At 45.6% G+C, this 13,712-nt stretch overlaps 1 protein-coding gene across 3 annotated transcripts in view; it reads left to right on the top strand.

Annotated features, from left to right (window-relative positions):
- RABEP1 (rabaptin, RAB GTPase binding effector protein 1) overlaps positions 1 to 13,712 on the top strand; it is a 100,243-nt gene that overhangs the window by 65,322 nt on the left and 21,209 nt on the right. For all 3 annotated transcript variants that reach the window (XM_072730012.1, XM_072730013.1, XM_072730011.1), the window contains 4 exons: positions 2,027 to 2,162; positions 5,635 to 5,813; positions 8,296 to 8,427; positions 13,212 to 13,679. In XM_072730012.1, coding sequence (XP_072586113.1) covers positions 2,027 to 2,162; positions 5,635 to 5,813; positions 8,296 to 8,427; positions 13,212 to 13,679 — 915 coding nt within the window. The remainder of the gene's footprint in view (positions 1 to 2,026; positions 2,163 to 5,634; positions 5,814 to 8,295; positions 8,428 to 13,211; positions 13,680 to 13,712) is intronic.

Here is a 13,712-nt window from a genome sequence, read left to right as displayed (position 1 = left end):
GCACTGAATGGAAACAGGGAAACTGATGATCGTTCATGTAGAAAAGCCAGAGAATGTACCAACATCTTGTTAGACTGAGCAACAGTTCAAGAAAGTTGTTCTGACAAGATCAACTAATAATATTCTCAGTAATATATTTGAATAATATTATTCAAAATAATATTCTCCAGTAATCTATCCAAGTAAAGAATATAATGGGGGAAAATCCCATTTATAGTAGCAAAATCAAAAAAATCCCACAAAAAACCTAAAATCAACTCTGTGTTACCTGAAAATGTATCTAAACAAAAATGGGTAAGATCATTATAGAATACATTATGATGAAGGTCTGAGCTTGTGTGTTCCTGAATGAGAAGATAATGTATTATTAGACAGCCCGGGTGGCTCAGTGGTTTAGTGCTGCCTTCAGCCTAGGGCCTGATCCTGGGGACCCAGGATCAGATCCTACATCAGACTCCTTGCATGGAGCCTGCTTCTCCCTCTGCCTGTGTTGTGTCTCAGCCTCGCTTTGTGTGTCTCTCATAAATAAATAAATAAATAAAATCTTAAAAAAAAAAAAGATAATGTATTATAATGTATATCCCCAAATTAATCTATGATTAATCTATAAATTCAGAATTCCACTCAAATCCAATAGGGTTTAATAAGGAACTTGGTAAGTAGATCTCAAGATTCATACAGAGAAGCAATGTACCCTGAAACTCTTCCACTTTCAGCTGCTGTTGTCAGGTTGGAGACTCAGTTGACAATTTGGGGATTCTTAGGGTCATCTTTCCCTCCCTTTACTTTACTTTGTCCTGTGTTGATGCTGATACCACGGATGTTCATGGAGGCTGCTTTCAGAGTTTGACCCCACACTCCAACTATCACTTTGTTTCTTTAGTTTTATTATTTTAGTAGCTTTGTTGTTAATGTAAATGGAATTCAAGGAAATTCACAGACTGTGCCACCACTGCTACCATTTTCCCAGAGTTCTGCTCAATAGCTTTCGAATGTAAGAAACTCACTGATTTTTGAGTCAGATATTTATGCTAAGAAGTGGTAGTGGATGGAGTTAGTGGTTGTGTACCACCATTTTATGTCTGCTGTATGGACTCTGGTTGTCATCAGCTGAATTCCCAGCGGCAGGGAACATGCGTCACAGTGGCCAGCACCATGGTGCTTGGTTAGTCTCTTTGGTTGGCTCACAACCTCCATGAGGCATCACATGGCACTTCCATGGTCATTGTAGCCTGTGCCCAGTACTAACGTCTTGTGTTAATGGTCTAGGAAGTAAAGACCACTGAAAACAGATCAGCCCTCATTTGCAAATTTGAAGAAGTAGGAAGTTAAAAGGCATGAAAGTAACTTTGAAAATGAAGTTAGACATAACCATTTGAAAAAGTTGACGTTAATAAATGGCCAAAATTGAGATGCCTGGGTGGCTCAGCGGTTTAGCGCCCGCCTTCTGTCCAGAGCATGATCCTGCCATCCAGAGCAGGATGGAGTCCCTCATGGGGCTCCCTACAGGGAGCCTGTTTCTCCCTCTGCCTGTGTCTCTGACTCTCTCTCTTGTCTCTCATGAATAAATAAAATTTAAAAATAAATAAATAAATGAAATAAATGGCCAAGATTTAGGATAGATAATGTATAAGACAAGGTAAAACAAGTGATTATATATTCACTCTCTGGGGCAAGATTGCATTTTATTTTGGTTATAACTCTTTCAGATATTAGACTATCTTGTTAATATTTGACTATTATTAATGTTAAACAGAAATAAGGCATTTAAAAAATGTTTTTTTTTTTTTAAAGATTTATTTATTTATTCATGATAGAGAGAGAGGCAGAGACACAGGCAGAGGGAGAAGCAGGCTCCATGTCAGGAGCCCGACACGGGACTCGATCCCGGGACTCCAGGATCGCGCCCTGGGCCAAAGGCAGGCACCAAACCGTTGAGCCACCCAGGGATCCCCTAAAAAAATGTTTTTAAAAAACATTGAAACTGTTGTAAGTTTCAGTTTCACAGAATTGCATTTTGTTTCAGGTTAAAGAACTGAACCATTACCTGGAAGCTGAGAAGTCTTGCAGAACTGACCTGGAGATGTACGTAGCTGTTCTGAATACTCAGAAATCCGTTTTACAGGAGGATGCTGAGAAACTTCGGAAGGAATTGCATGAAGGTAAATATATATTCTGTGTATTTTTAGTCTCAGTCTCAATTGATACTGATTAAAAACAGTAACAAGTCTTAGACTCTAACTTGTTAATGATTCACTGTGAAGCTTTGCAGTGGGTTCAGGTGTTGTAGTGAAAGGCTGGAGCTATGAGATCTCCTGAAGAGATATGGGTTGTAGACAGTTCCTCTCTCCTCAGGGACCCCAGGAGTAACTTGACAAGGCATGAGAGGTGGGCAGAAAGACCAGAGGGCTGGGAAGTGCTGGGGAAACTGTGTTTGCCCCCAGACTCCTTTTAATGGAGGTAGATTAGCAAGAGTGAAAATAGGACAGAGGACAGATAGTATATTCTGGTGGCCTCAAGTAGCATCCCTGTTTATAAGGGTCTGTTTTGATTTCAGGCTGATAGCAGATTTATACAGAAATTGATTTTATTTTCCCTGGCCTGGGGGAGAAGGCTTATCTTTTCCCCATTAACATAAAAATAGACTTTTTTTTTGTCTTCAGTTCTGCTAGTGAGTCTTAATTATCTGGGGTTCTTAACCTTTTTGTTTCGTGGACTCTTGGCAATCTTGTGAAAACTCTTAGGATGCTGTTTTTTTTTTTTTTTTTTTAAAGCAGCTCAGTTTTTATTTTTTTTATTTTTAATTTTTTTTTTATTTATTTATGATAGTCACAGAGAGAGAGAGAGAGAGGCAGAGACATAGGCAGAGGGAGAAGTAGGCTCCATGCACCGGGAGCCCGACGTAGGATTCGATCCCAGGTCTCCAGGATCGCGCCCTGGGCCAAAGGCAGGCGCTAAACCGCTGCGCCACCCAGGGATCCCAGGATGCTGTTTTTAATCCCTACAGTATTAAAAATCAATTAATCCCTACAATATAAAATACAAAAGAAATCACTTACGATACAAAATATAAATAACTGCAAACTTATTATACAGAAAGAAATGTGTTATTTTATGGATGCATTAATTACAGAGGTTTGGTAGCATGTCTGGTAAGGACTGTAGTCCTGAAGCAATGCCACTGTGCCAAGACACAGCAGTGGCTGCAGCTTCTGTTGGCGATGAAGCCATGGGCGGTGTCTTCCTTAACTGCGCTGGGTTGCCCAGATTGTGAGTAACTAAAGGAAATGGTAAATTTCAGTTAGAGGTTAGTAAAAGTGCAGATCTGACTTTTTTCATAATCTAGATGCATAGATACCTTGAAATCTTGTACGTGTTGTAGGTTATACTAATAACATATTTTCACATGCAAGTTAGGGCTGTGGTGATAGAGTCCTATACAGTGAATACTTCCAGGTAGTATATCAAGTACTGTGGGAAGTACAGCTCTTCCATCAATAATTTAGGCTTTCATATTAGTTTATTTTCTCAAATAATGGAAAGCTGAAATTAATAAGCCTACAGAATTATTTCATAAAATGTTATGAAAATCACCTCAAAGTTTGAGCAAGTCTTTGGCTTTCTGGAAACACTTTTCAGATGTGCTGCTGTCAAAAAGACACACAACTCAGAAAGTGTCCAAAAGAAGTAGGAATTTCTGTTTAAACGATGTACTCCAACCCTTCCAGAAAGTGTTAAGACCTCCAAGCTTTCCTTTCCTTTGTTTGTTTGTTTGTTTTTGACCTCCAAGCCTTCCTAACATGTCTGGAAAAGTATCTGAGAAGTTTCATTAGAATGAGTAAGGGGATAATTTCCACACCAGAAGGAGAAAAAGGTGAAAGTTGAACAGCATTGTAACTTACGACCTGCACTGGGAGACTTAGCCGTGCAGCTACGTTAGTGCTCCTGCCTCTTGCAGGGGCCACTTGCAAGTGCACCAGGGAGGCAGCAGAGCCACAGACGAGCTTCTTGGGAGAAGCTAAGTGGGGCTTTGAAGGACAGGGAGATTATTTGTCAGGTGGCCAGAGATGAGTGATGTTCAAAGCCATTGGCATATGGTGCAACAGATAAAGGAATGGAAGAAATTGGTTCAGCAAAGTTAGGATGTGGGAGACAGGGGCAAAATGTGAGAGCCAGATTGTGGACACCTTATGCTGAAGCCCAGATTTGGATTTTATCATATAAGCAGGAAGGAGCTTCTGAAGGGCTTTTAAAATGTTTTTCTTAAATAACAGCTTTATGGAAACATAATTCACATGGCATGAAGTTCACTTCTTCAAAATCTCCTACTCAGAAAGCTGTGCACTGTTATCACTGCCTAATTCCCCAACAGTTTAACTACCAAAAAAATTCTGTGCTCATCACTGGTCACTTCCTTTTCCGCCTTCCTCCCAGCCCCGGGCAGCCCTGGTATCCTTCCTGTCTGTTCAGATTGGCCTCTACTGGTCTTCTGAATAAATGGCATTATACAGTATGTGGCCTTGGGTTTGACTTTTCTGAAGAGCTTTAAACTCGAGAGTGATCATGTAAATTTTGCATTTTAGGAAGTTCAGTTCAGCTAGCAGTAGTGTGGATAGTAGGCCAGCGAGGCAAGACCAATGGTAGGAAGCATACCAGTTGTCAGGGTTGTGAGAGTGGATCTGAGGCAGGTGGCTGAAAGTGGCCATGTCACACAGCCCAGGAGGAAGCAGTAGTGGGGTGAGGCAAGGCAGCAGTACAGTTGTCTCTCTGGTTTCTGGCTGGAGTGGCTGGGTGATGCCACCCACTCATTTTTTAGTACAGGACGGCTGAGCTGGCGAGTGTCAGCAGTACCTGCCATTTCGGAGAACCATTGACTTCCTGAAAAGTCAGAACTGCATGAGCTCAGGAAGCGTTTCTGGGTAGCACATTTGTCAGAAAGTATTTAAAGACAGTGAGTAGTGGTTGCCGTGCCTTCCACACGTAGAGCAGCATTTCCCAAATTGTATTCCCTAGAACACTTGTTCAGTGAGTGGCACTGTGGGAAGGATGTTTTGATCAAAGGAAGTGGGGACATACTGTGTTCTCTGTCCTCCTCCAAGAGAACATAGGCATACTTAAGATCTTGAGCTCAAAGTCCTGCAGTGAAGGAACCTTTAAATTTTCATTTAGCTGGGTTTTCTAACCCTCGATTAGCAGAGAAATCCTCGTTTCACTTGTCACTGTTACCGGGAGCAGGCTCTGGGAGACTCTGCATGAGGAGAGATGTGAGGACAGGTGCCATGTGTCCTACAGCAGGCTACCCCTTGGTTCGTGTCTGAGGCAAGTCCCACACGGGATGGACCATTGGCCAGACCTAGTCTAATGGCTTTATGTTAAAGGAATTGCCTACCATTAAAATTCAGTGTTTTGGGCAGCCCCGGTGGCACAGCGGTTTGGCGCCACCTGAAGCCCGGGGTGAGATCCTGGAGATCCGGGATCGAGTCCCACGTCGGGCTTCCTGCATGGAGCCTGCTTCTCCCTCTGCCTGTGTCTCTGCCTCTCTCTCGCTCTCTCTGAATAAATAAATAAATAAATCTTTAAAAAAAAAAAATTCAGTGTTTTTCTTTCCGGGGGGGGGGGGGTGTGCCTAAACAGTTTGCCATCTCTTGGAGCAAGAGCGACAACAACACAACCAGTTGAAACACACGTGGCAGAAGGCCAATGACCAGTTTCTGGAGTCTCAGCGTTTGCTCATGAGGGACATGCAGCGCATGGAGATCGTGCTCACGTCGGAACAGCTCCGGCAGGTGGAAGAGCTGAAGAAGAGAGATCAGGTGAGTGACAGTTCTGGGGGACTCGCAGCACTGGCACCACGCCTTGCTTGTCCCCACACAGGCCATTGCAGGGCTTATGTTTTGTGGGACTTGACCAAAGGCCAGAGCCAGGGGACATCCACGCCCTTTCAGAATACACGAGAGCTGCATTGGAGGGCTTAGCTTTAGAAATGGCCTTGTCTGAGAGAAAGAGCTGATTTAACAGCGCTCCTGTGTAGACACTGCAGGACGCAACAGTGTATATTTCTGAGACAGCCCTTGTCCACCCTCTGTCCAGTTCTCCGACAGAGAATCTCCTGGATTGTGTTTGCCCAGGTCGAGTCATTGGTGACATTGCTCTGGAAGCCTTATTGGAAGTGACGGCATGGGGAAGGAGAGGCTGAGTGATCCGGAAGGGCAGGAGTCCACAGAGCTGCTCACCCAAGATCCTGTTTTCTCCTTGCCTTTTAAAAAATGATCTAAATTACACGAATAATATACAAATACATCTCAGGTTAAAAATGCTTTGCTGAATGGGATGCCTGGGTGGCTCAGCAGTAGAGCGTCTGCCTGTGGCTCAGAGTGTGATCCCAGGATCTGGGATTGAGGCCTGCATTGGGCTCCCTGCAGGGAGCCTGCTTCTCCCTCTGCCTGTGTCTCTGCCTCTTTCTCTGTGTGTCTCTCATGAATAAATAAATTAAATAATTAAAAATTAAATAAATAAATAAAAATACTTTGATGTAAATACAAAGTGATGAAGGACAAAATGATGAAGGGAGGATCTCCTCGGTCACCTCCCTTTCAGGAGCAGCCACTTTTGTCGTCAGAAGTCTTCGTATAGAGGACAGCCCTCCAGGGTGCTTCTTTGTGTTCATAAGTGCATCTTTGGGTTGATTTGTTTCATACAGTCGGGTCACGATGTGTAGTCCATAACTTACTCTCCCCAGCATTGTCTGCAGTGAGTGTCCGCACCAGAGAGCTGCCACTCTGCTCACTGCTGTGGCAGACACACCGTAATGGGCCTCATCCCTGTCCCTGTAGTGGCACCCAGACTGTTCTGTTTGCTTCATTTCAAACAGTGGCGTGGCTAATCTCCTGCCCCTTGTGCATCGGCGCAGCTATTTCCCTAGCATAGCTGCATAGAAGCTGTTCTAGGTACTGTAAAAATGGTTTCAATTTCTTTGTATGACTTAGGTTAGATTTTGGCTTTCACAAGTTTCATCCTTTTTAAAATTTGTTGGTTTTTTCTTTTTAATTTTTATTTATTTATGATAGTCACAGAGAGAGAGGGGCAGAGACATAGGCAGAGGGAGAAGCAGGCTTCATGCACCGGGAGCCCGACGTGGGATTCGATCCTGGGTGTCCAGGATCGCACCCTGGGCCAAAGGCAGGCGCTAAACCGCTGCACCACCCAGGGATCCCTAAAATTTCTGTTTTAATTGTGACTCATTCTTCTTCTGTGTAGACAAAGCCAGCTTAAGGATTTAGATTCTAAAGTACTGCTGTCTGGGCAGCCTCGGTGGCACAGCGGTTTAGCGCCGCCTGCAGCCCAGGGCATGATCTTGGAGGCCCTGGACCAGTCCCATGTCCGGCTCTCTGCGTGGAGCCTGCTTCTCCCTCTGCCTGTGTCTCTGCCTCTCTCTCTCTCTGCATCTCTATGAATAAATAAATAAAATCTTTAAAAAAAAAAAAAAGTACTGCTGTCCATCAAAATGGTCTGAATGCTCTGATTGGTCAGTTAGGGCTTTTTATTCACATTCCCTGAGGTTTCTCTGCATGTCTGAATTGTGCTGCGGCTCACATATAAAGCTCTGTTCCTGTGGTCATCAGGACAGACATGCACTAGGACTCCCCAGGTGAGGGGGTCTGCTGGTTCAAAGCCCATGTGCCCGCCCTCCTCTCAGGCATGATGGGTTATTGGGGCTTCCCCTGTGCATCTGCCTACCCCTCATGTGCCCCAGGTGGTGGACTCCCCTTGATGCTGCTCCTCTGGTCCCTTTCCTTGCTGCCCCCTGCAGAAGCTTGTGCACACCTGTGTGCTGCCGTGGCTGTGTCCCCCGTGGGGCTGCTCTGGGAGCCCCAAGAGACTCTGACATCACTTGAACCAGTCTTGTTGTGTCTCACATGAGTTTGTACTATGTCTGGTGACCGTGCCCTGCCTGCCCTTTTCTGTGGTCACCTGCAGGGATGTCCATGTGAACTCTCCCTCGGGTCCCGGGAAGAGGACGGGGTGTGTTTTATGTCACCTTTCTCCCAATTCACTCATCTGGGAAGCTGCTTCCTGATTTCTCCTTTGTGATGGCTTCATCCTTGGTGCTTGTGGTGTTGAGACGTTTGTTAGGATCAGACATCCTGACATGATTACAAAGCAAATAAACCTCAGTGTCCAGTTTTCTTGTAAAGCATTGTTCTCTTTCATTTGTTTTGAGTGGTTAAAAAACTGACTGAACATGAAGTATGGATCACCTGAGTGATGTGTGTCTGTGTCTCCTTTCACCTGCAGGAGGAAGACGAGCAACAGAGGTTTCATAAGAAGAAGGAGCACAACAGAACAGATGTCGAGGAGGAGGCGAAAGCCTCGGTGGCCTGCGCTCTCACGCATGAGGAAGCTTGCGCCCAATTGTCAAATGAAGAGGTAAGGCGAATCTGTCATTCAAGTCCCTGTGTACATGATGTTTTCATATGCAGCTTGTCCTTCGTCCCCCGTGGTTCATGCAGGACATGCGGAGCCACTGACACAGTGATGGTGTGTGTGTCTCCTATGTTTACGATCTCCAGGACATATGTGGGCCTCTCACTGCCTCTAAAGTGCTTCCCCAGGGCTTCCGATATTAAAGCTATAGAGGAGAACTTAAATCTTTTTTGGAATGAATAATAAGTGTTGCCAATACTTCAGGTTTTTCTTTTGAAGGTTAGTTGAAGTGTTGAAGAACTGAACTCCCTACAGCACATGTTTGCTCATTAACAGGCTGTGAGGATGGGGGTGAGGTTGGCGGGGGATGGGAGTAAGGGTGGTGGGGAGAGTCAGGTGGAGGGGGCAGCCCTGGAGGTAGAGAGTGGTGCTCCCCTGGCCTGGGGGCCTTTTGCCTCCCTCCCCATGGCTGCAGGGGCCTCCTCAGGGGGTTCTCGTCTCCACCCTGTCTCCACCCTGTTGGCAGCTGCGCCCTGGGCATTACTGAGCATTCCCTTGTGGTGAGGGGAGCTGCAGCCAGGCCACTCCTCTCCTCGGCATCCACAAAGGCTCCCATGACGTGCACGATGACGTTCCAGTTCTGCTCACACCGTTCCAGCACATTTGCCACCCTGTTGTGCTGGAACATGGTTCCTTCTCCTGGAGGGCTATCTTCCCTGCCCTGCTGAGTGTTGAGACCCTCTAAGCATCTTCAGGACTCAGGCTGACATCCCCTCTACAGGAAGGAAGTGCTTCTGTTACTGCCTCGAGGATAAAGATGAAGGCCCCCAACATGGCACAGAAGGGCCTCACCGCTGAGTGACCCTCTGTGGCTTCCACGTTCCCCACATCTTCACAGCCAGGCCTGTCCCCGTGCTGGCCCAGCTCACATGCCTCTTGCGTCCTGTGCCCTGCCCCGCCTCGTCCCCTGGCTTTAGGAACTAGTCCTGGGTAGATGGGATTGGGGTCTTCATCCATGTGTCTGTGTAGTGGGTAGGTTTCTGCTCAGTCCCGTGTGGTCTACTTCCTGGTGGCTTATGTTTCCGTGTTTCTGGATTGTTTGACATTAAAGCTTTAAAAATATCCTAGTGAACACTGAAGGGGATGATGTAAGTGTTTTTCTACATTCTTTGTTTTGGGTCGTACACTGAGAACCACTTGCCCTGATTCTGCTGTGCATTTTTTTAATAGTCAGACTCCCAAGAGAGTCTCAGTTTTTGGGTACTGCTGAGTATTATGTGGTTTCTATGTGCAGGAATGTTTGAAAAAGTTTCAGACTTTTCAAAAAATATTTTAGCAGGAAAACAGGAAATGGAGCTTTGTTATAATTTACAGTGAAGTGTTTTTAAAATTTTTTGATTCTATCTTTGTTGGTCTGTAGTATATATTGTGCATAACATTATTTTCTGACATTCTAAATATATTTTAGATTTGATCTTTTACAGTTTGAATGTTTTGTGTTGAGAGTCATGATGATTTACTTTTGCCTGTTGGTGTAAAGTTAATAGTGGCCACTTCAGAGACTCAGATTTATGGCTAAAGACAATGAAAATGTGTAGGACCTGATACTTTCTTTAGCCTGGTGCAAACAGTGTCCTTTTCTTGGTACAAAAATCAAGTGTGTTCATTGTGGGAAATGTGGAGAGTACAGAAAGGTCCTAGGGAACAGGAGAGCTGGTCCCTGAGTCTCCTGCCCAGAGATGACTGCCGCTGCTTTCTAGAGCATGTCTCTCCTTTCTGTTTCTTTTCTCCATTTCCCGAGTTAACATGTGTATATTTCTGTTTTTGCTTTTAAACCTAGCCCATATTGTAATTCTACATAATCTTTTATGTAAATTTTTTTTCACTTGAGCCTATCTTAGAGGTTTTGGCTTATCAGTAAATGTTTTTGCACAAGTGGTATTTAATAGCTGACAGCATTTCGGCATGCAAATGCCCAAGAATTCCATCCTGATGGATTTGTGCCCAGGTCTGTCGGTCCGTGCCATTGGAAGAAAAGTGGAATGTTCCTCACAGTCTGTCCAGAAGCAAGTCCCGCGCACCATATAGAGCCATGTGCAGATGCAGCAGAGTTGGGTCATGAGGCAGAAGCAGGAGCAGGGAGGCAGCACGGGTCAAACAGCACAGGGCTGGCTGCTTTCAGTAATCCCAGTAGGCTTTGGTGTAGAGAGTCTGTTCTCAGTTTCCTGGTGCCTAGCCGTGGGCTGATTTAGGGCGAGGTGGGGTACTGGCATGGGTTCATGAGGGCGGTCAAGGAGGTGGTTGGGGGCCACAGGAAGGATGGGTTGGGTATATGTGAGAGGCCTCTTCATAGGCGACTTGTGTATTAATTGGAGGAATCAGGTGGCTTGGAGTGGTGGTCTTTCCCTGGCGGGCAGGGTCCTCAGAATGGGGAAAACATCGTAAAATATAGAAAATAAGAAACAGTACTAGCAAAGCAATAGTCAAGCTGGTTCCATCTTTACCAGTGTAGGAGTTTTCACCACCATGAGGAACCGTAGTGCTGTTGGTGCACTTCCTCCCTGGGTTCTGCTCACTCCCTTATTAGCATGGGCTGCTGGGAACAACTGCCCATTAAGGGTGTAGACATGTTTAGGGCATCGGGAAATATTGTTGAGTCTTCTTCCAGAAACGCCATTTGGTTCACGCTTCCCCCTGGGTGTATGCACTTTCTGTCACCAGCCCTGCATTCCGGCCCATTTCCTGCCTCTGTCCCCTCCTGTCCTTTGTGTCTCAGCAGCACTGCATGGGACCGAGGGTGGCTTCTTTGTAACTCCCAGAAGGGATTCTCATCCTGGTTTGTATCAGCTTTGTACTGGGTACTCACTCACGACCTCCGCCACAGCTACATTAACTCAACTAGATATGTGTTCCTCAGCCATCTGAATCTGGCAGATGAAAAGTACCTCTAAACAGAACAAAATGGGGGCAGCCCAGGTGGCTCAGCGGCTTAGTGCCGCCTTTGGCCCAAGGTGTGATCCTGGAGTCCTGGGATCGAGTCCCATGCCAGGCTCCCTGCATGGAGCCTGGTTCTCTCTCTCTCTTTCTCTCTCTCTCTCTCTCTCTCATGAATAAATAAAAATCTTAAAAAAAAAGAATCTTAAAAAAAAAAAAAAACAGAACAAAATGGAGGAATTAACATAAAAGTTGTCCAGTTTTTACCAAGTAAGGATATTTTTAAAACATTTAAAATTTTGGGTGTCCAGGTGACTCAGCGGTTTATCGCCACCTTCTGCCCAGGGCGTGATCCTGGAGACCCGGAATCGAGTCCCAAGTCGGGCTCCCCGCAAGGAGCCTGCTTCTCGCTCTGCCTTTGTCTTTGCCTCTCTCTCTCTCTCTCTCTCTGTGTCTTTCATGAATAAATAAATAAAATCTTAAAAAAAAGGAAACATTTAAAAGTTTTGTTTTTCACAGGCTTTTCCAGTTTATGAATAAAAGAGCTTTGACAACAAAAAGCAGACAGTATTATCTTGAAATAAAAGGCTAGTCTTTTAAATCGAATATGTTGAATTTCAAGAAAGACTTGCTACCCTTTTCTATTCTGGTTTTCCGGTCACCGTGCGCAGCCTCGTGGAGTGGCACTGCTGTGATGCTGTCACTTTGAGAATGTGTCGCACCACATGTTACTCTGAGATGAAATGCATACATCATAGAATTAACCACTTAAAGTATGCGACTCAGAGGCATTTAAAGATTTTATTTACTCATTTGACAGACAGAGCATATGCACGAGCAGAGGCAGAGGCAGAGAGAGAAGCAGACTCCTCAGCTGAGCAGGGAGTTGGACAGGGCTCAATCCCAGGACCCTGGAATCATGACCTGAGCCAAAGGCAGACACTTCACCAGCTGAGTCTGACACCCTGACTCAGAGGCATTTAGTGTACACAGTCTGTGTGGTCCCCCCAGCTTCACCCCAGGAGTCCCCACGTCCTCCAAGGAGTCACTCCCCAGTTTCCTTTCCCCTCAGCCTTTGGCAACCACTGATTTGTTTTCCATCTTCATGGATTTACCTGTTCTGGACGTTTCTTGTGGGTGAACTCAGTGTGTTACCTTCTTTGTCTTGTTTCTTTCACTTATGTACCCCATATCTCATGCTGACTACATCTTCAGGCATGCAATACTGTTCCCATCTCCCTTCCACTTAGGCTACTCTTTCCTTTGTCCATCCCCAAACAGACACAATTGGTGTTTCTCAGGGTTCTGCCCTCAGCCTTCTCATCCTACAGAACCGCTGTAGATGTTCTCATTTGCTGCTGTGACTTGAATGATCATTATGTGGCGTTTACCCTCTGGCCTCTCTGTCTAAAGACTTGTTTGTCCCTCTGTCAGGTGAGTATCGCCATGTGGACATACGAGTAGCACCTCACATTCAGCGTACCTGGCGCTGAGCTTTAGGAGACCTTCCCTGACCCCCGTGTCTGAGCTAAAAGCCCCACCTTGAGCCCCCCGGGCACTCAGTACAGTGCTGCTCATTTTATCACATAGCGCTCTAACAGCCTGCTTGCTTGCTTATTGTTTTCACGAAACTGCAAACATCATAAGGTCATGGTTTGCTTACCGCTGTATCCTGAGTACCTGGTTTAGATCCAATAGAAGACACTCAGTAAATTTTGTTCAGTGACTATGTGAAGGTAGTGTGCTAAGGATCATCATGTGGAACGTGTGGCGAAACACTCTGACCATCCGGTAGTTTTTGTCTCAAGTATAGAGAATCGTCTAACTTGGCAATGTGTGTTTTCACATTTCAGGAGCACTTAGATAGCACCCACGGCTCAGTCCACTCCCTGGATGCAGACTTACTCTTGCCGTCTGGAGACTCGTTCAGTAAATCGGACACTGACGTGTTTAAAGATGGACTCAGGAGAGCACAGTCTACAGACAGCTTGGGAACCTCAGGCTCACTGCAATCCAAAGCTTTAGGCTATAACTACAAAGCAAAATCTGCTGGAAACTTGGATGAATCGGATTTTGGACCGTTGGTAGGAGCAGATTCAGTGTCTGAGAACTTTGATACTGCCTCCCTTGGGTCACTACAAATGCCAAGTGGGTTTATGTTAACCAAAGATCAGGAGAGAGCAATCAAGGCCATGACGCCAGAGCAAGAAGAGACGGCGTCTCTCCTCTCCAGTGTCACCCAGGGTATGGAAAGTGCTTATGTGTCCCCCAGTGGTTACCGCTTGGTCAGTGAGACAGAGTGGAATCTGCTGCAGAAGGAGGTGAGCTGTCTTCCTGACTTTCTCTCTCTTGCT

Source organism: Vulpes vulpes, chromosome 12, assembly GCF_048418805.1.
Source record: "Vulpes vulpes isolate BD-2025 chromosome 12, VulVul3, whole genome shotgun sequence".
NCBI lineage: Eukaryota > Metazoa > Chordata > Mammalia > Carnivora > Canidae > Vulpes > Vulpes vulpes.
Note: the sequence above shows the minus strand (reverse complement) of the source record. Positions and strands in the feature narration are given on the sequence as shown.